This window comes from Phycodurus eques, chromosome 7 (assembly GCF_024500275.1).
Source record: "Phycodurus eques isolate BA_2022a chromosome 7, UOR_Pequ_1.1, whole genome shotgun sequence".
NCBI lineage: Eukaryota > Metazoa > Chordata > Actinopteri > Syngnathiformes > Syngnathidae > Phycodurus > Phycodurus eques.
In genome coordinates, this window is record NC_084531.1 from 7,550,267 (window position 1) to 7,572,481 (window position 22,215).

The 22,215-nt window shown below is 41.4% G+C and overlaps 1 protein-coding gene across 2 annotated transcripts; it reads left to right on the forward strand.

Moving 5' to 3' along the window:
- The first annotated feature begins 752 nt into the window (after positions 1 to 752).
- Positions 753 to 18,231, forward strand: LOC133405391 (myelin protein zero-like protein 2). 2 transcript variants are annotated; one of them, XM_061682275.1, is made up of 5 exons: positions 753 to 1,090; positions 11,028 to 11,197; positions 13,322 to 13,532; positions 13,882 to 14,050; positions 16,704 to 18,231. In XM_061682275.1, the coding sequence occupies exons 1-5, from the start codon at positions 1,045 to 1,047 to the stop codon at positions 16,870 to 16,872; spliced, it is 765 nt and encodes a 254-aa protein (XP_061538259.1). In that variant the 5' UTR covers positions 753 to 1,044; the 3' UTR covers positions 16,873 to 18,231. The 2 variants fall into 2 exon arrangements, with proteins under 2 accessions (XP_061538259.1, XP_061538260.1); XM_061682276.1 differs by having other exon boundaries at positions 14,139 to 16,792.
- The last annotated feature ends 3,984 nt before the right edge of the window (positions 18,232 to 22,215 follow it).

The window sequence follows — 22,215 nt, forward strand, 5'->3', positions numbered from 1 at the left end:
ACAGCCCCAGGCAATGCAAGAACCCGGCTTGCCCATCTGAGACCAAGAGGGTAGATGTAGGGTGAAAAGATAGATTGGTAAGTACTTCGAAAGCTCGAGCAACTTCAGTTTTAAGCCTCGACTTTGGAACAACCAGAAGGACCTCACCCGAAGATCTGAGACCACGGGCTGGGTCAGATGGGGAAAACAAACAACCTTTCGCACTCACATTCACGCCTACGGGCAATTTATAGTCTTCAATTAACCTACCATGCGTGTTTTGGGGATGTGGGAGGAAACCGGAGTACCCGGAGAAAACCCACACAGGCGGGGCCGGGATTTGAACCGTGTTCCTCTGAACTACACACACACACACACACACACACACACACACACACACACACACACACACGACGAATGAAGAAAAAGGACTGCAGCAAAAACAGCTCTTTCTTTCATCCAGTTCAAAAGGGTAGGTGCTTGAGCACCATTGGGGGTCATTGTGTGCATGTACCTGGGCTAAACTGTATGTATGAATAATATGTACAGCTACAGTATACTTTAGTGCCACACACATGAGCAAGCATATTCTGTTGTTAAATTCAAGTAGCATGATAACGATCCTTTATTATTTCCCATATAATCCACACGCACGCCATTCCTCCCGTTTTCTTTGACATAAGCGCGAATGTTCCGTCAGAGGTTTGCGCAACATTGACCAAAGGGAAAAAACAGGTCCAACGACCCAACATTCGTTGCATTCGGAATTACGCGTGAGAGGGAAGATAAGGAGGCAGTCAGTGAGGTGGGTGGGAGCGCTGCCGCTGACTTGAGAAACACCAGTGGCGAGTCACGACGAGTCCTTGGTGCTGAGACAAAGTCGACCAAGTGGAGGTGAGGACTCCCGGGTCGATTTCTCCCTAAAAAGAAGAAGAAAAGAAACGAACAGAAAGAAGAAAAAAATAAATATATATATATATATATATATATATAATCACTTGGAGTAATTTAGTCTTCGCCGGTTAGCGTGAGTTTGTCAATTAGTTGTCTCCTGTCGGTTTCCCAATGTGCGTCAAGAGGATTCTGCTCCTGTTTGGACTCGCAGCCTCAGGTGAGAGTCTTCGCACGCCTACGCGTTCGTTCACTTAGCATCAAGCTAATGTATGTATTCATAAGAATTGCTCATTGATTTGAAAGATGGTCAATCCTCGTTTATTATCTGTTAATCTGAGCGACAGTCTTGGGAGCGTGGAAAAGTACATTCAAAGTCAAAGACAATGGTGAGGTGTGAAAGCTCCGCAGGGAGTTGAACCTGCGTCTCGGAGCGGGCGTCATGCGTCATAACCTCGCACGGTGGCGTGGGTTGGGTCCACTAAATAGCCATCAGGGAGGAATCAAGGTTGGGAGGAGAATGCTTTGACAGTAATTCCCAATCAGCCAATTGTCACAGCCATGTCTTGTTTTGCCTCACTCATTTCCTCTCTTTTATTGCAATGTACATTGAATAGCACCGTTTGACGCACACAGCGTCAGGATATCCAGGATATGCCAGTTGACATCACAACAATTCGCACCGTGCATGTACACAATGACAATTTAATAAGATGCTTCCGCTTGTTCAAGCAACTCACACGTGGCAACGATAGCAAATAATCTGTCTGTCAGTTTCTGTTCATTTTGGTTGTAATCCATGCTCAATGGATAGACCCTTCTATAACTTTAAACCGTTGATTAACAACAATTAGCAATAATTACAGATGTTCTGGTAACTGCAAACAGTAGTCTTAAAATAGGGACAGTCTAAAACGCTTAACATAAAAAGCTTAACATCGCTTGATGCTGGTATTAATCATCAGCAAAATGTATGTGGACATTTCGAATCATGCGCACTTCGACCTCTGAAAATATCAAAATGATAACCCTAACGTTACGGCTTTTGTGGAGGTTCCTCTCCATAGGCGCTTGCAATAGAGAAAAAGCTTCATGTCGCTTAATGAGGAAAAGGCTTAACATGCGCAAAATCTGTAATATTTGGTTTATTGTTTTGATATTTTCAGAGGTTGAAGTGGGCAAAAATAGAGATGTCCACATGAATGGCAACATAAATTTTGCTGATGATTGATAGCAGTTATCAGACATTAAGCGACGTTAAGGTTTTTTTTTTTTTTTTTAAACACTTACGTTAACACATTCACTGCCATTGACGGCTTTAGAAGTCAAATATCCATGTTAACTGGGAAGGCTGGCACTGAATGAGTTAAGCATTTCAGACTATCCCTTAAAATACTTTCAGTCAGAAATTCAACTTCAAGAAAATGTCACACGCAGACGGCAACAATTTGCCAGTACTTCCCTCTATGCAGCATGTTGTGCTAGATTGAGGGTCTTTTCTGTCTTGAACGAAAAAAAGCGGCTTTTCATATTTCTTTTTTTTGGGGGGTATTTTATTGCGTTCCGTAACATGATCATTTTCAATAAGAAAACTTACGTGAAGCCAACAATGCTGACATGCGCCAACCTGCTCTGATTTTCTGGTTTAACACACACTTGCATGTACACACCCACACACATGCAAACACACGCACACACGCACACACACACACACACACACACACACACAAGAGAGCGAGAGAGAACAGATGGCTGTTGTTGACTGTAGCATACCGGCAATTCCATTGGTTGTTTAGGCTTCAGCTTCATTTTGTCTGCAGTTGTACTACATTGTTTATACTCTTTGTCGGGATGTAACAGTATTACGGTGTCTCTAATCTAACCACAACAGCAGATCAGTCTCGCAAAGCATCTCTTTGATTATTGACATGCTGAGTTGTGTTGACACACCTTGGAAGGATGTCTGGCCTTTGTGCAGGATTGTGGCAGGGAGTGTAACAGTTCACAACTGCTCGAGTGTAAGATCACAGCAATCGCCAGCACAGAGGACTCAGGTGCTGTGAAGTGTTTAAGACAAAAGGCTATGTACGCTTCAAACAGGGAGTCGGAATACTGAATCACTGAATGAGATAGGGATTTTCTTAGGGATTTTCTTACTTTTTAACAGATGAACAAGTTATAATGAACACATAACCTCATTAGCTGCTGTATACGTGACACACCTCGTGCACAGTTGTTGCTTTTGTACTGGTAGTTTTCTTGCTGGGTTCATGGCAAAGGTCAACTGTAACATGCAGAGATTTACTGTGTTCATCTGTACAGTGGCAGAGGTGATCATGGCAGACCCACCACTTACCACCACAAAAACACCAACCAACCCTATAGGGCTCATCTAGTTCCAGAGTACGTACGGTATATGGGAAACGGAAGGTCTTTTAAAGGGTTAGGACTGTAGGCTCTGTGGTTGGATCGAAGTGATTGTGATCCTGAGGAGAACTTGTCGAGTCAGCTGCAAGGTGACAACAGAGGAGGTCGTATGGATTAAACCTTTATCTGCATTTACACAACACACGCTTCTTCAAGATTTAAAGGAATTTATTTTCATCAAGGAAACATATATAGTATATATATGTCCCAAAATGTATACATGCTTTGAATATTAGTATTATCTTCATCAAAATATATTTAATTTTCAAAATCTATTGGAATCTCTCTCACTCTCTCACTTGCTTTGCTACTCCCAAACTATGCATCACTCATTGAAAAACGTCAGAATTTTAAAAATGTAATTATCCATCCATTGTCTACACCACTTGTCCTCATTAACTCGACTTTGGGTGAGAGGAAGTGTACACTGGACTGGTAGGCAGACAATCACATAGCTTGTAGACAAAACATTCACACATGCATTTATACCCTGGGAAATTTAACCTAAAAGTATGTTGTTTTTTTTTAATGTGTGAGGAAGCCAGAGTACTCAGACAACCCCCCCCCCCCCATGCAAACTCCACACAGGAAGATATTTGAACACGGAACCTCTTGACTGTGAGGCAGAAGTGCAAACAACTACTTCACTGTTCTGCCAAAGATGTAACCAATGCCATTCATCCATTCATTTTCTATATTGATTGACAACATTAAGGTTGCAGGACAGCTGGAGCGTGTCCAAGCTGAATTTGGGAGAGAGGCGACGTACACCCGGTGCTGGTCGCCGTCGCGCTAGAGCCTATCCCAGCTAACTGCGGGCAGGAGGCGGGGTACACCCTGAACCGGTCGCCAGCCAATCGCAGGGCACATATAAACAAACAACCATTCACACTCACATTCACACCTACGGGCAATTTAGAGTCTTCCATCAACCTACCACGCATGTTTTTGGGAATGTGCGAGGAAACCGGAGTGCCCGGAGAAAACCCACACAGGCACGGGGAGAACATGCAAACTCCACACAGGCGAGGGTGGAATTTGAACCCCGGTCCTCAGAACTGTGAGGGAGATGTGCTAAACCAGGGGTGTCAAACAAATTTTTGTCACGGGCCACATCGTAGTTAGGACTTCCCTCGGAGGGCTGCTACGACTGTGAACCCAAATGAATGAAATATTACCGCATATGTTCTAATTACATACAGGATACACAACACATTGATGAATAACCAGTTTTGAAATCAGAAGCCTATAAAACATGTTTTTCAACTATTACATTTCTTTTTAAAGGGGGTTTGGTAACAAAAATGCTTGCAAATATCTCAATGGTATTACACCAGAACACAATGAGCAAATTTGATTTGCTTTCGCGGGCCACATAAAATTATGTGGCGGGCCAGATCTGGCCCGCAGGGCACCAGTTTGACACATGTGCGCTAACCAGTCGGCTACCGTGCCGCCGTATACTAGGATAGTGCATTATTATTTATTGTATATAAGTATAACTTCAGGTTGAATGTTATGATCTTTCGTTATTGATTGGATGGGAAAATAGTTCTACTGATTTCTTCTGATTAGGTGTGCGGCGTCCAATTCGACTCGAGCTAATAAATACAGTTCCTTTAAAATTCAACCAAACTTGATCATATCATGTTGATTGTAGTATGTTATTGTTTTTCAAATTGGTCTGTTTGGTAGCTTTTGATTCTTGAATCATATGGAAATTGTGTACCCTAACTACTGCGAAATTTGGACAAAATATATCATTGTCTGACTATTTTTTTCAAATTTTTCAATTTGAAAAAATGTTTGTGGAGTGTGCTACGGTAGCCTGAAGATCTGCACTGAGCTCCCACAATTGCTGCCCAGTTAAGAGCTCAGTGAAGAAAGTGCTACTGTATAGTGCTTTACTTTTTAAACTTAACTCCCATGGTGACATCTGGTGGTCACTCTTTTTGAAGTGAAAGTAGCTTGTAAGGTATGAAAAGTGGTATGTGTAAAGGTACACCACATAAAAGTGCTTCTTCAATGGTCAGTGGTCTGTAACTGGAGGTGTGTGCTCGTGAGATGATGTATGCAAACATTTATTCATGGTCTATGACAAGCAATACAATCTACAACTTCTTGATTTTGTTTCTCATTTTTCTTTATTTTCTATGTATTTTTTGTACCTTTGACCAGGCCTTCCAGCAATGTTGTATTGTATCTTTAGTGTTTTCCTCTGCCAGTTGTGGTCCATGTTGTTCTGTTTTGGGATTTTTGGAGCTCAACACCACAAGTATTCCTTCTGACATCATACTGGCACTGTAAACTGTTAAGTGTTGTCTTTTCCATTATTAAAGCTAGTGCAGTTCTCACTCGCCCATTTGGTCATTCTGCGATCACACCCTAGACATTAGGCAAAAGTTGTAGCTGTTACCAAAATGTGTACATGTACAGTACATGGAGCATACAAAAGGCATTTCACCAGATAGAAGTCTCTGTCCTTCTGGCCTGTACAAACACTGTTACCTGAAACTGTTCTTGCAAGCTTTGAATCCTGACCATAAAAGACATGCTTTGTTCCAAAAAGGCAAAAAAAGAGAGAGTCTGAGAAGTCCCTCACAAACGAGAGAAGAGGCTCTTTGTAATGCACTGAGCTATTTGTGTTTCATCCATGTCCTAAGTGTTTCCTCCACAACTGATGTACCAGAGACTCAGGTTTCCTTTGCTGCTCCCTTTGTTTCTGAGCCATAATGAAGAGCGGAAAGGCACAAAACAGCCTGGAATAGAGCTGTACTTGATGTGTCCAGCTGTGGAGTCACATTCTCTTGCCTAATTGAGACATCAGGTGTGACTAAATGGATTAGCACCTGTTGGTGACTGCACAGGATGTGATCGCCATTGTCTGTTGACCCTAGATACACCCACCACACTGGGTAGATAGGTACCACAATTGAATAAGTTATAATAGATTTCAAAAGCTTGATTTAAAATGCTTGCGGTTGTAGTTGTGTTGAACTACATTATGTTATACTGAGAGTTATTTGGTTAGTTTGTTTGGCTACATGAGAGGAACAAACAAGTAACAACAACTGCAAGTATTAACGTTCAGTTCTTAGGTTTTGATTTATTTATGTATTTTTGTACAGACACACCGACATATCAAAACATCCATCCATCCATCCATTTTCTGTACTGCTTATCCTCACAAGGGTCGCGGGTGTGCTGGAGCCTATCCCAGCTATCTTTGGACGAGAGGCAGGGTACACCCTGAACTGGTCTCCAGCCAATCGCAGGGCACATGTAAACAAACAACCATTCTCACGCACATTCACGCCCACGGGCAATTTAGCGTCTTCAATTAACCCACCATGCATGTTTTTGGGATGTGGGAAGAAACCGGAGTGCCTGGAGAAAACCCACGCAGGCACGGGGAGAACATCCAAACTCCACACAGGCGGGGCCGGGATTTGAACCCCAGTCCTCAGAACTGTGAGGAAGATGTGCTAACCAGTTGTCCACCATGTCGCCAATATCAAAACATGCAATCTTTAAGTAAGACTAGTAAGTGTCTGTGACCATCCTGGTCTTAATGGAAACACTTTGGTTTGGATTGTGGGTTTATTGTGAATTAGCTTCATACGTGCGTAGACTATAGGTTTTTGTTATACGATGGCAGGCTGAACATTTATTGCTTATGTAATGGATGCTGGATATTATTCCAGTATGAGCTGGTGGAAAGCCCTGGCGTTGACACTGGACATGCACAGTGGAATACCCGGTTGGCGTGACAGTAAATAAACAGCATCTGTGGTCGGGGTTATACCCTTTGAAACTCCCATATATTCTTTGACATTAGAGAAATATACTGTATTATATCAGCAGGCGAAATACTACCTCATATTTTTTCTTTATTTTTTTTGTAAGGCTTTCACACAATCATGGGATGCCTGCCAAGCCAAACAAACCAAATCGCCCCAAAGTGGCCTTGACTTATTTTGTAGTGAATGAAAGCCTTTGCTTTGTTTTGGTTCTGACACACCAGTTGCACACTGCATCTTGTATTGCAATACTGACAAGGAGAATGAAGTGGTTTCAGAAAGTTTGTTGTTCACAACTTGGGAAGTATAATTCAGTGGACAAAGGGCAACAACGCTGGTGAATGTGATGGAGAAAGTAAAAAAATAACAACAACAAAAACCCAAAACAAAACTGAGATTAATGTTCATGATATTCTTGTGTATATACACAAAAACAATCTACTCTCCACACCGCACAGCTGTACATCCTAAATGTTTCTCTTTTCTGCTCTTTCCCACTGAAAGATGGGTGTGGTTGACATTAGCTAAGCAGGATGTTCGTATTAAACAAGGGAAGGAGTTAGACCAGACAGAGAGATATGGCGGGGTGGAAGAATGGGCCCGACAAAGACCTAAGCAAATAACCCTTCCTAAAAAGCTCCAGGACATACTCTCTCATCCTGTTCTTGTGCATCACTTGAGCTCATGTTCTCATTGAATCTCTTTTTTTTTTTTTTTTTTTCTAGTCTCCCGTGCTCTTGACGCTAGGAACCTACCATAGCAATTGGGGTAATGATCATAGTCGTAGGCACTCTGCTAATATGTACTCTTAATTGAAAAAGACCTCATTAACCTGAATTCTTAATCTACTCAGATATACTTGAACGCGCAGATGAGCAACATTTATTTAAATTCAAATACTGATTGGTTAAAGGAGATATGTGTAATGATGTTTCATAGCTTTGAAGATGTGTTCCCCCCGTGCGAAAAGAAGCATAATGAATCAATTGGAGAAGCAATTGCACCATAGCTCATCTCAATGGTGACTGTTTTTTCTCCTCCCCGTCGTATGGCTGGATTCTATCCAACCTGACTTTGGGCGGAAAGTCGATTACACGCTGGTCTGTTTGCCAGTCAAGCCCACAACAAAAGGCAATAATAAAAACGGATAGAAACAATATATTTATTGATCGTAACTAATCCGTAAACTTTGGAATTATAGGAAAAAGAGTTGCAGTGTTTGTGGCGGGATTATGTATTTTCCTCCATTTTGCTTTGGAGTATGTCATTGTGAGGGTTTGCAAATTCTTGCGCACATGCACTGAAATGAGTCCTGTCAAAAGCAACAGAATTACACAGTAATATGAAACTCTAGCCAAATTTGTCAGCACGTGGTGATAAGAGAGATGGCTATTTAATGATGTACAGGGGGCCGTCTGGACGGCCTGCTCTCTCATCCCGGCCCACAGGAAACATTCTCCGGCCTGATAAGAAAGAGAACGTGCCGCTTAGTACCTCAAGCCCTGCTCACATTTTCCCAGCTCACTGCTGCCTTGAAAGAACAATATGATTCAGATTGGCCCTTTCTGAACAGTTTGCCATCTAAAGCAACTTGACATAGAGACCATACCATCCGAAACCATACTCGGTAGCACTTTTAGCTCACAGATATTTTGCTGCTAAAAATATTATCCACTAACGGTGCGGCCATGTTTCTGGCGAGCACGTCTGCATCACAAACAAAGGCTCTGGGTTTGAATCTCGGCTCTGACCTTCTGTGTAAAGTTGATATGTTCTACACGTGTATACTCTGGACTCTCCCAACATTCCTAAAACATGCATGCTACATTCATTGGAAAACTCTAAATTGTCCCTAGAGGTGAATGTGATTGTAAATGGTTGTTTGCCTCAATGTGCTCTGCGACTGATGGGCAACTAATCCAGGGTGTACCCTGCCTCTCGTCCAAAATCAGCTTCAATAGGCTTCAGCTCACGCATTACCCTGAATTTAGCAGTATAAAATGGACAGATGCATGAATATCATCCATTATAGTTATGGCTGCAATCTGTAGTATGACCTTTGGATTATGAGATATAGTTTATTGTTATTGTTAATTCAAATAACAAGAACATCAAACTATCGACTTGACGATAACGACGTCTTGACAAGGTAGTAAGTCTGGAAGCTATTTGCTTGTGGACTGAGGGGTCGCGGATTTAAGACCTACAGGGCAATGTAGCCTGAACCGCTTTGGGCTGCCTCCCTTTGGGTATCAGTATAGTATAGTAAATAAATGACTGCATAATAGTATTCATGAATACATTCACAACATGAATAAATAAATTCATAAATTGTCGATACCACTTGTCCTCAATAGGGTCGCAGGTGAGCTTAAACCTATCCCAGATGCCTTTGAGCAAGAGGAGGGGTACACCCTGGACTGGTCGGCAGCCAATCGCAGTAAATGCATGTATAATATACAGTATACCTGTACATGAAATATCAGAAGGGTACCTGCCTAAACCACGTTCTTGATAGGTGAAAGAATAACTTTGATGCGATGCCTGTTAGGCACAGTAGGTAACGTTTTACTTCTAAATCAACCAATATGATGATTATTAACAACTTCATCAATGTCCAGTTGAATGGGAATATTGGGAATATGGAAAAATCCATCCATACATCCAATTACTTATCTGGTTCAGCGTTGCAGGCAGCTGGAGCCCATCCCATCTGATTTAAGGCAAAGGTCAGACTGCTGTACACCCTGGATTGGTCACTCACAGGGCACATGTGCAGTAGAGACGGAGAACCATTCACACTAACATTTCCACAGCAACTGAGTGGTAACTAAAGCAGAAACGCCTGCATGGAAGTCAGATTAGTAAACTATTACACTGGCAGTGAGTCAAGAAAAATCAGTTTGATTATTAGCACCGGCAATCGGAATTTTTGCACAAAACCTTGATGAAGAAAACAAATACAGCACGCCAAACTAAACAGCTAGTCTAGTGCAGTGATTTCCAACCTTTATGGAGCAAAGGCACGTATTTTACAATTGAAAAATCTCACGGCACACCAACAAACAAAACAGTCACAAATAGTAGATACACATTGATTACTGTATGTACTTCCTGCCATCTACAACGTTGTAGTAAAAGAGCATTTATTTGTTCTGTCTGTCACTATGCCTCACTGGCATAAGTATATGAACATCCATCCATCCATCCATTTTCTGAGCCGCTTCTCCTCACTTGGGTCGCGGGCGTGCTGGAGCCTCCCAGCTGTCATCGGGCAGGAGGCGGGGTACACCCTGAACTGGTTGCCAGCCAATCGCAGGGCACATACGAACAAACAACCATTCGCACTCACAGTCATGCCTACGGGCAATTTAGAGTCTCCAATTCATGCATGTTTTTGGGATGTGGGAGGAAACCGGAGTGCCCGGAGAAAACCCACACAGGCACGGGGAGAACATGCAAACTCCACACAGGCGGGGCCGGGGATTGAACCTGGGTCCTAAGCAGAGTGAGACTGTTGACTCTGCACAAACGTGGTCTGGTGTCTGCTTTTGAAAAATGGAAATGTGGCTGTTGATATTGTTAAGGTGTTAGAGCTCTCTCAGCAAATACCTGGGATTTGGACTCCATTGCATGAAAGTCCAATGAAAGTCCACAGCTCCCCCAGTATGCACCCATCACTCCAGTCTCCAGGAAGACTGGGCCCAATATATAAAATAAAGTATATATGGTATGTTTTTTAATTTGCTTAGGTTAGTAATTGTTTCTCTTGCGGCAGCTCTGTGTACGGGGTCACTAGGTACACTGCAAGCACTTACGAGGGAGGAAGTCCATGAAGGGAATGATTCATGTTGTGTTTTTGACTTTGATTTACTGTGTGTATTGGCTTTTGTCAGTATGCCCTGCATTGCCATATGTCTTCTGTTGTAGGCGTGCTGCCGGTCAGCGGGATCCGTATATATACTTCTGACGATGTGGAGGCAGTCAACGGAACGGACATTCGTCTGAAGTGTACATTCAGTAGTTCCTCTACCATCAATCCCAATGCCATCATCATCTCCTGGAGCTTCAGACCCCTTAAACCAGGCCGAGAAGAATCAGTGAGTTCATATTTGTGTCCTGATCAGAAAGTATGCGGGAGCGTTCATCCCCTCAGTCCATTGAGAGTTGCTGCAATCGGACAGCCAAGTAGCCCGTGTGTGTGTGGCAAGAAAACAATTAAAGTCTCTTTTTTGATAACAGCCTCATTCTCATTTTAGCTTCCAGCAATGTGAAATCAGGTGTGAATGTGAGATGAACCGTTTTGATCGTGATTACGGGATTACACACAAGTGACACAAGTAATTTCAAGAAATGTTGTGGAAGGGTGACCCACACTAAGAAAGAACCCCCCAACGTTGATGCTGATGCAGATAAAAATTACAAATAATATTTTCTCATTTCACAATTTAAGTCACAATGAAACCGGGCCTTCTACCCCAGAATAAATGGAGAGTCCTGACGGTCTATTCAAACCAGAATAAGCCTTGATGCATCCCAGAAAGAACGGTTTCAACTTTTACAGCAGCCCAAAATATCCATGTTTATATTTATTACTCAAGTCAACACGAGTAAAACTGTAGCACTGTAGTTGCAACTGAACCTGAATAGATAACTAATAGATAATGAATAGAGTAACTAGGCACTGAGTCCTGCGGCAGATTGATAGATGGATGGATAGATAGATATCAGATACAGTTTAACATCAATTTAAACTCATTTTACAACATTACCCTTAAAATTAAATGGCTGACAGATTATTTTATAATGCAAAAATATACATGCAGCGGACTCCGTAACAAACAACCCAGGCAAACTAAGCTCCCCCCAGACATAGAAAGCTTTTAGTCAAGGTGTATCACTTCAACATATTTTCTTGGAGCAATGACTCTACTACTTTCCCATTTGGACAAGGCTTTGTCATCATCTTGTGAGATTCTAGGGCATTGCAGGCAGAGCACAAAAAAGGTGAGTTTTCCAGCAAATAGCTGTGGATAGGTTCCACAAAACAATAAAAAAAAAAATAAAAAAAAACACAAACTGGTAAATTTGTGGATAGTGAACTAAATATGCGAGGGATTTTCAATTGGGAGATGACAACAACAACAACAACGGCTAAAAAACTAATGGATGGCAAAACAAACACAAATAAGGTGCAAATAGGACTTTGACCTTTTGAGGCCCAATGAAACTATTCTACCTGCTCCAGAAAAATTGTTTTTTATGGTTTTGTCAGCTTATGTCATGGTCTTTGACCCAAGAAGTGGCCTGCTGATATTTAGATGGATAAACAAATCCAATTATGATAATTTATTCAACTTTTATACCAGTTCAACCTTGACAGATCTCTGTGAACTCTTATTCGCCATTCTTTTGTACAGGTACATCTCAATGAATTAGAATAAGATAAAAAAAAAAAAGTCAACTTATTTCAGTACTCAAACATCATATAGATTCATTAAACACTTGGGAAAATACTTTTCAGAGGGCAAATACCTGCCTAATTTCTACATTAAAATATCATTTTCATTGTTTCTTGATTGTTTATGTAAAATTCTAATTTATATATACGTATGTATGTATAAATAAAAAATATTTCATTCTTAGTGTGTAGTGCATCTCTATAATATGAGTTTCACTTTTTGCATTGAACTTCTGAACTAAATTAAGCCTGAGACACAATTCTAAATTTATTGAGATATACCAGTATGACTTTATTCTGTTTATTTTGATCTGCCATTAAAAAAAACATCTTCATAGAAAAAATAAACAAACAAACAAAAAATAGTACCGGTGCATCAAATTAAGGGAACCCCCCCCCCCCCCCCCCAAAAAAAAAAACAAGGAGCATGACAAGAAAATGCAAATTCAAAAAGGAGTGAGAAGAAGTAAAATTTAACTGCCCTCACTCCTTATACTGTAAATCCAATTTGCTCACATACTGAACATTTTCATCCATCCATCCATTTTCTTTACCGCTTATCCTCACACGGGTCGCGGGCTTGCTGGAGCCTATCCCAGCTATCTTGGGCGAGAGGCGGGGTACACCCTGAACCGGTCGCCAACCAATCGCAGGGCACATAGAAACAAACAACCATTCGCACTCACATTCAACACCTAAGGAATGTTTCCCTTTTACGTTATAATTTTGTGATTATTACTGACGTTTTATTTCCCCACTGTAGGTATTTCACTACCAGCAAAAGCCATACCCTCCTCAGGAGGGTATTTTTCGGAACCGCATCATCTGGGCTGGTGACATCATGGGTCAAGATGCCTCCATCATAATTCGTCAAGTCAAGTTTACCTACAACGGCACTTACACGTGCCAGGTCAAGAACCCGCCAGATGTTCACGGCTCAGTTGGAGAGATTCGACTACGTGTCGTCACTACCGGTTAGCACCTTAATATTCACACGTTACGTGAAGCGTTCACACTACACTTTTCATTCAAAACTGAAAGGTAAAAAAACCAAACAAACAGAAAGGATGGCCCAAGAAAACAAAGAAAAATGCATTATTAATTTAATTATAGCATTTATATAATGTAAAGTGAAAAAAAGTGAAAATGATTTGCAAACTCGACTTGAACCCATTTTTTTGTAATTGTATATATGTAGTTATATATAGCTGTCATATCTCTGCTGTCTGGACTAAATGGCTCACACTTGCAATGCTGAATGAAATTTGTCAATAACCTGTTCACATATGACCTGTTTTTTTTTTGCCGTGTTTTCTTCCCCAGCCTCTTTCTCTGAGCTTCTGCTGCTTGCGTTCGCCATCGGGGGAGGGATCTCTGTTGTGGTTCTCCTCCTCATCATTATAGTGTCCTGCAGGAGGTGCAAGAGGAAGAGAGAGAGGCGGGATGGAGAAGTGGAGGCTCCTCGCAAAGAGAGAAAAGATCCCACAGTATGGTAAGACCAGGAGAAATGTGGAGGGAAAGGGAGAGGGGTGATAGAGAGAGGAACAGAAGAATCATAGACTTCCTCTCTCACTCTCCAGCTGACTGTGGGGATTGGGCTTGTGGCGCTCCTTCCTGGGGCCTGGGACTCTTTCCCGCTGGACATTAAACTTCTTCCTTCCTTTTCAACCACAATCTTTGGATCCAGTTGAAGGGCAGCTTCCAGTAAAGAGAAGACAATGAGAAAGCGCCCTTATGTAAAAAGTGCAGACACAGAGCTTTTTTGATATCACAATGTGCCTTTCACTTGTGCAATGTTTTGTTTTTTAATCACTTCGTCTTTTCCTGTTCACTTAAATCGACTTGAGACGCCATTTTCTGTTTAGACAATTTGTTTTGATGATGTGGCATTTGAACAACGGTGTATTCCCAATGTTTACTTGCCTACTAATACATTTCAAACAGCAACATTCCAGTGCAGTCCAAGTAAGATGTTGGATGGAAACTTGTGCATACAAGCAACAGGAACTGAACGGTTTCATTTCACGACACTTGTCGCAATATTTAAGATGCTTAAATTTAGACCTCTCATTAACAGACAAAAGCAGTTATTATGACTGACAGTTTAGGTCAGATCTAACCCTTCTAACATGCATTTCTTATCACCATTTGCTGTTCTAAATGTTTGGGACAACTCCTCATTTTCTAAAAAAAAAAATTCTTCTCTTGCTTGGGCACCACTTTGCACTCTTGGGTTTTCAGATCTCCCTGTGAAATTCATCTCGGTTAAGGTGAAGGCATTCTTGCCTTTTGAGAAAAAGTGGCTGCACGTACAGGTGGTGGTTGATATGGTCAGAAGCTTTAATAATCAAATCTTACCCATTATGATCAAGTTCAGCCAAGGTCTCGATACCCTGTGTGACTGTAACCCTTTATCCCTGCTGCTTTTGTATCATCTGTCCTTTCCTCTTTGTGATGTCTTCTGCACATGCATTTACAATCCCAATTCCAATGAACTTGGGACGTTGTGTTAAACATAAATAAAAACAGAATACAATGATTTGCAAATCATGCTCAACCTATATTTAATTGAATACACTGCAAAGACAAGATATTTGATGTTCAAACTGATAAACTTGATTGTTTTTAGCAAATAATCATTAACTTTTAATTTTATGGCTGCAACACATTCCCAAAAAGTTGGGACAGGTGGCAAAAAAGACTGAGAAAGTTGAGCAATGCTCATCAAACACCTCTTTGGAACATCCCACAGGTAAACAGGCTAATTGGGAACAGGTGGGTGCCATGATTGGGTATAAAAGGAGCTTCCCTGAATTGCTCAGTCATTCACAAGCAAAGATGGGGCGAGGTTCACCTCTTTGTGAACAAGTGCGTGAGAAAATAGTTTTAACAGTTTAAGGACAATCTTCCTCAACATACAATTGCAAGGAATTTAGGGATTTCATCATCTACGGTCCATAACATCATCGAAAGGTTCAGAGAATCTGGAGAAATCACTGCATGTAAGCGGCAAGGCCAAAAACCAACATTGAATGCCCGTGACCTTTGATCCCTCAGGCGGCACTGCATCAAAAACCAACATCAATGTGTAAAAGATCAGGAACACTTTAGAAAACCAATGTCAGTAAATACAGTTCGGCGCTACATCTGTAGGTGCATCTGGAACCTCTACTATGCAAAGCAAAAGCCATTTATCAACAACACCCAGAAATGCCGCCGGGTTCTCTGGACCCGAGCTCATCTAAGATGGACTGATGCAAAGGTGGAAAAGTGTTCTGTGTTCCGACCAATCCACATTTCAAATTGTTTTTGGAAATTGTGGACGTCGTGTCCTTCGGGCCAAAGAGGAAAAGAACCACCCGGACTGTTGTGGACACAAAGATCAAAAGCCAGCATCTGTGATGGTATGGGGCTGTGTTAGTGCCAATGGCATGGGTAACGTACACCACCTGTGAAGGCACCATTAATGCTGAAAGGTACATACAGCTTTTGGAGAAACATATGATGCCATCCAAGCAACGGCTTTTTCATGGACGCCCCTGCTTATTTCAGCAAGACAATGCCAAACCACATTCTGCACGTGTTACAACAGCGTGTCTTCGTAGTAAAAGAGTATGGGTACTAGACTGGCCTGCCTGCAGTCCAGACCTGTCTCCCATTGAAAATGTGTGGCGCATTATGAAGTGTAAAATACGAAAACGGAGACCCCGGACTGTTGAACAGCTGAAGCTGTACATCAAGCAAGAATGGGAAAGAATTCCACCTACAAAGCTTCAACAATTAGTGTCCTCAGTTCCCAAACGTTTATTGAATGTTGTTAAAAGAAAAGGTGATGTAAGACAGTGGTAAGCATGACCCTGTCACAGCTTTTTTGGAACGTGTTGCAGCCATAAAATTCTAAGTTAATGATTATTTGCTAAAAACAATCAAATTGATCAGTTTGAACATTAAATATCTTGTCTTTGTAGTGTATTCAATTAAATATAGGTCGAACATGATTTGCAAATCATCAACACAACGTCCCAACTTCATTAGAATTGGGGTTGTACATGAATTATTCATGAAGTTGCATGCATGTATTTCATCGTGTGTGTGTGTTATGTTGCTCTCGTCTCCCCCTTGGTGCACCTCTTCCCGTGTCCTAGCCACCCAATGAAGGCCATCCACCTGTACCTATCACAGACGTCCATAGAGATTGACAGTTCAGACGGAATGATCTCAGAGGCCAGCACTAAAGATCCCAGCTCCGACTCAGAGGGTGCGAGCTCAGATGACGACGATGACGATGATGACGATGGTGGCTATTCAGACTAAAGAGATGGGAACGGACAGAGGGAAGCCCGTATGGTACCGGTAGAATCCCATTGCGTCCGAGTGGCGAGTAGACAAAGGGTGCACTGTTGCTGGTGAAACCATGCGTGCCGTCATCATGAATTAAAGGAAAAGCTGACGGATGTCCTATCCGAACGACTCGGAACAGGCACAAAGACGTTGAGAGTCCTTGAAAGGAGATCAAAAAGGGTTTGTTTCTGCGTCCTTTAGAAGTATTCATATGACAGAAAGGCTGAGTTAAACCTGCTGACACAGCAGGTAATGCCATTATCAAAACCCATTTTATATCCCATTGGCTGGGATTGCACTGTTACATTGGATTACTTGAATAAAACAACAACAACTTTATTTTGCTTATACTGTCTGTTCCACCTGCAAGCCAACTGGTGGCTGGTGTTTGAGCCACAGTATGCACGCTCCTGTCTCAAATATGGCGTGGGAGTGTACAGTTTTGATCTGAAAAACCTTTGAATGCAAACTATCCCAGTGAGCCTCTTCTCTCCACGCATCACATCCACTAACAACTGTAATGATTTTTTTTTTTTGCTGTCATTTTGTACTGATGATGTAACACTGAGCAATATACATCAGTGTCTTAAGTTTTCATGCCTTTTTTATGTAGTATATATTTAACATAGAACGGAATTTCTAATAAAAAAGGCCTTTTAAATATTTACTCCATTGTGCTGTGTATACTTAAAGCCATATGAATGAATGAATAAATGAGCTCATGCCCTAGATTTTAAATACACTCACATGATTTGACATACTTTTATCAAATTCATCTATTATGTACGAGAGTAATCTGTTTCCCAGCATTTATTATGCATCATTATCTTTAATACAGTACATTTGATTGTGTGCACATGCTCTGCAGAACATTTTGCATTTGTTTACCTGAAAGCTTTATACTCAGTGTTGTTTACTGCTGGGGCCTGCTGCCCTGAATTGAGCTGGACAAGGCTGACAATAAGTTACCAGTAAAATGATCAATATATTTGTGTGTGTGTGTGTGTGTGTGTGTGTGTGTTTGCTTGTCAGCATTTTTGTGTGTACTGATCAAAGTCTAACCCTATGGGTGCAATTTAAGTTACTCTTTGGCAAAGCTGCCAGTGTGTGGACATGAAGGCGGGGTTAACAGGGTTGATAAAAAGTGTGTATTCATACAAACAATATAATTGGATTATCCACAGAGATAAAGCCCGAGAGGGCTCTCTTAGTGAAGTTTCTCTATAACCGCGGCTTAATTGCTTTTGCACAGCTTTGATATTTGCCATCATATAATTTCATCTGGATTTTATAGAATGTACAGTATTTACAAATGAACACTTAAACTACAACGTATATTTTATATCGTCACAATCGTTTTTGCAATTCTAAACCTTGTTTTTGTGTGTAAAACAAAACAGTTTGTTTTACCAATGTATCTTGAAGAGGCAAAATAAACTATTGAGACAATGGTAAGGAAGGTTATCTATTGGATTCTTTCACTTGGACTAATTTAAAATACTAAATAAAAACATTATCCAGTTTTTATAAAACCCCTTTTAGGGCAGTGGGACTGTTTTTTTCGGGGTCTTACAATCTAAATCAACTAAACCAAGGCTATTGCCTTTCTCTCCTCAACTGATTGGTCTGCTCATTTTGAAAAAGGACTGACCAAAATCAAGTCTTGAAGTTTTGCAAGAGAGTTTGAGATTACATGTAGTAAAACAAACAAATGAAAAAACTGTCCGAGAGAGAGTGTCCTTTCATTTGTTCAAAATACAACACCAGGCAGGACACCAGCTACTAAGATTCGCTCACATTTTTGTCAAGCTGAGATGCCAGTGGTGTTGATAATGGTGGGTCAACAACCAGTCAAATACTGCAGACTCCATATCAGAAAAACTCAAGTACTTTCCCTATAAAGTTTTTTTTTTTTCCAAAAGCTTCTATCATGTTTTTTTTTTTTCCAAAAGCTTCAAACTCTTCCAACTGCAGTGTTACACGATTGATTGTTAAAAATAATGGAACATTTAGAATGAAAATGTCGATGAGTCATGTCTTGAAGCAGTTGAAGCAGAATGGAGAGCATTGCTTGGCTGCAAACCAGCAGTGGTGCTGTTGATTCAGTCTCAACTAGTTTGTGGTGTAAAGAAGCACAGCGTGACATCAGCTATGGGACATTTGGCAGCATCCACACAGACCTCAACTATAGTAACTAATCGGAACAAGAGCTCAGAACAATCAGACAAAGATTCTGCCACTCCATTAAAAATCCGTCCTTCAATCTTCTATATCGCTTGTCCTAATTAGGTTGGCAGATGAAATGAAGCTTATCTCAGCTGACTTTGCCCGAGAGGTAGGGTAAACCCTGGACTGGTCATGAGCCAATCGCAGGGCACATATAGACAAACAACCATTCACACTTACCTTCACACTGATGGACAATTTAAAGTCTTCAATTTATCTACAATGCATTTTTGGGGCGAATGTTACAACTAACTGATTATTTGATTTAATTTTCCCGATCAAGGGCATTTTGTCAAAAGGTCACTTACAACGTAGAAGTTTTCAGATTTTTTTCAAGATCATTGTAAGGCAAATTTAATAGTGCTAAACCATAACTTCCCAATAGACCAATGAAAACAATTGCCATCTGCTCGCAACAACGCGCACTTGGTCGTATGAATAACCTACTAGGAGTTGACCACCCTGTGCCTGAGGAAATAGTGCCAATAGGAACAGGAAGTTAGACCGGTAGTTACTCCTCCATCTTTTTAAATACATTTTACAAAGAATGACCAAAAAACATGTGGGCAGCATAGTGTACGAGTGGTTATTACGGCTGCCTCACATTTCTGAGGTTCTGGGTTCGAATCCGGCCTTCCTCTGTGGAGTTTGCATGTTCTCAACGTGCTTGTGTGGGTTACTCGAGATTTATTCGCCATTCCGAAAACATCCCTAAATTGTGGTCTGAATGGGACTATGACTAGTCCATATGTACCCTCTGACTGGCTGGCAACCGGTCCAGGCTGTGCATCAGTTGGTATAGACTCCAACTCCCCTGTGTCCCTAACAAGGACAAGGGCTGTAAAAAATGGATCCATGGATGTAAAACAGCGTCATCTGCGGGGCCTGCTTGCTAGGGCACTGCCTTTTCTACCTCTCATCATCACAGGGGTCTGATACAGTATGAGAACTGCATCTGCGAGTCTTACTCGCTTCAATGTGTTCTGCATTCTACACCTTAGGATGGGTTGTACCTGGCACAGATACGTGTACATTCCATTGCACACTCACTTGTGAGTAAGCACAGGTAAACACACAAGAAGCACTGGCTTGCCATTTCGGAGCGAAAGAGAAATCACCGCACATCTACTCAGGACGGAATCTCACAGTGTAACACACATGCGGAGACCCTCTCATTTACACAGTGCCATGTATTTTAATGGACACATTAATAAAGATTGACTTCCTTGCTACAATGTGTAGTAGAATTTCCACTGACTGTGACTAACGCTGCTGTACTTTTTGGTGAGTAACATTTCAATCTTGTTTCACAGCGTTCAAGTCACTCATCAACTATTCTCCTCCACACATTATCAGAGTCCATGTAAACTGTCGAGAAAACTGAAGGCTTTCATTACAAGGATTATGGTTGCATGTGTAGTACATCGTCTGGCCTCAACAATTTGAATCCCCTTTTCTTTGTCCGCTCCAGTGTTAACAACTGAAGAGGTCTCTCACAGTTTGATGGCAGTCACAAAACAAAGTGTATGAAGGGAAAAATACTTTGGTTGTGCGACAGAGACGACTTGAACTGAAACTGACACCGTTCTGCTACAGCAGACAGACAGAGAACCCCTGTGCTCACACACACAAAATACATCACAGCACAATGCAGTGTTGGTTGTGTCAGAGGCATAAGGGTTCATTGCCCAGGAGATAGGTCGAACCAAGCCAAGCATATTAGACGATATACTGTAATACAGGTGATACAATACATGTGGATGGGAGAAGACTTTTTCACTTAGTCAAAAGAGAAAGCGATATGTCTATAATCAGTGTGGGAACTGTTATCGATCTACTGTATATATCAAACTAGACAGATTTTAAATTCATCCATCATGAGGATAATCAGAATCAGAATCATCTTTATTTGCCAAGTATGTCCAAAACACACAAGGAATTTGTCTCTGGTAGTTGGAGCCGCTCTAGTACGACAACAGACAGTCAATTGACAGAGAACACTTTGGAGACATAAAGACATTGACAAAAAACAATTGTGCACAAAGATGCAGAGTCCTCTAGCACTTAGAGCAGTTCGAATGACTAATATTGCAATAGTCCGGTGCAATGACCATTGTGCAAAGGGCGCCGAGACTTCAAGGAGTGTATGCGGTTTAAAGTGACGAGTAGCGCGATCATCTGGGACAATGTCGGTTGTGCAAATGTTACAGATACTCCTCAATCAGTGTGCAAATGGAGCAGATGCTACTCTGGCATGAGTGGCCAGTATATGCAAATAGTGCAGCACCATGGACTGACTGCGAGTAAGTGACAGGGTAACTGGGAATGGGGTTTTCCATTCCACAAAAGTCAGCTATGTAAAATCACTACATTACCATACATTTAGATTTTCAATCTACTAAACTGTACATGTGCAGCTACTCTATTTTAGCCACAAGAGTGCATAATCATCATCATTGGATGTGTCACGAAATGCGATGCATGCAATATGACCACACTAGTGTCGGAAGACAACTGGCATGAGTTGGCGATGAATGAGCCGCACAAAATGGCAATATAAATACACTTCAAAAGAAACCTCCACAAACACAGGAAAAGATAAAGCAAAAACAAATACTCGTAGCCATTAGAGACAATTACAGCAGTAGCTAAAGACAGGAGATGTGAGACCGGGATATCTCAGTAGGGCTACAAATAGCGGGCTAGTCCCAGGAGGGCATTCAACGTTTGCTATTAAAGAGGCTGGCGTGGCACATAAGGGAACAAATTGGGCCTCGTGGGATCATAGATGATAATAAAAAGACTCTGAAACCAGTAATGGGCAGTTTGTACAAATAAACCACATGTGCACATAGCTATGACTGTACTTTTCTTCAGAAACGGAGTGACATGATCATAATCCGAAACATAAATAAAATTGTGGTCTGACTTGTTTGCGTGTGTCATCAAATCACAACATGACACATTTTGTTTGCTTTTCACTTTCCATCGACCAGAAGTTGTTGGTGTTAAAAGCCAACTTCACAGTTGCAGCTTGTCAAAACCTGACGAGGACAACGATCAGTACTTCCGACTTTGCTTTTGGCTTTG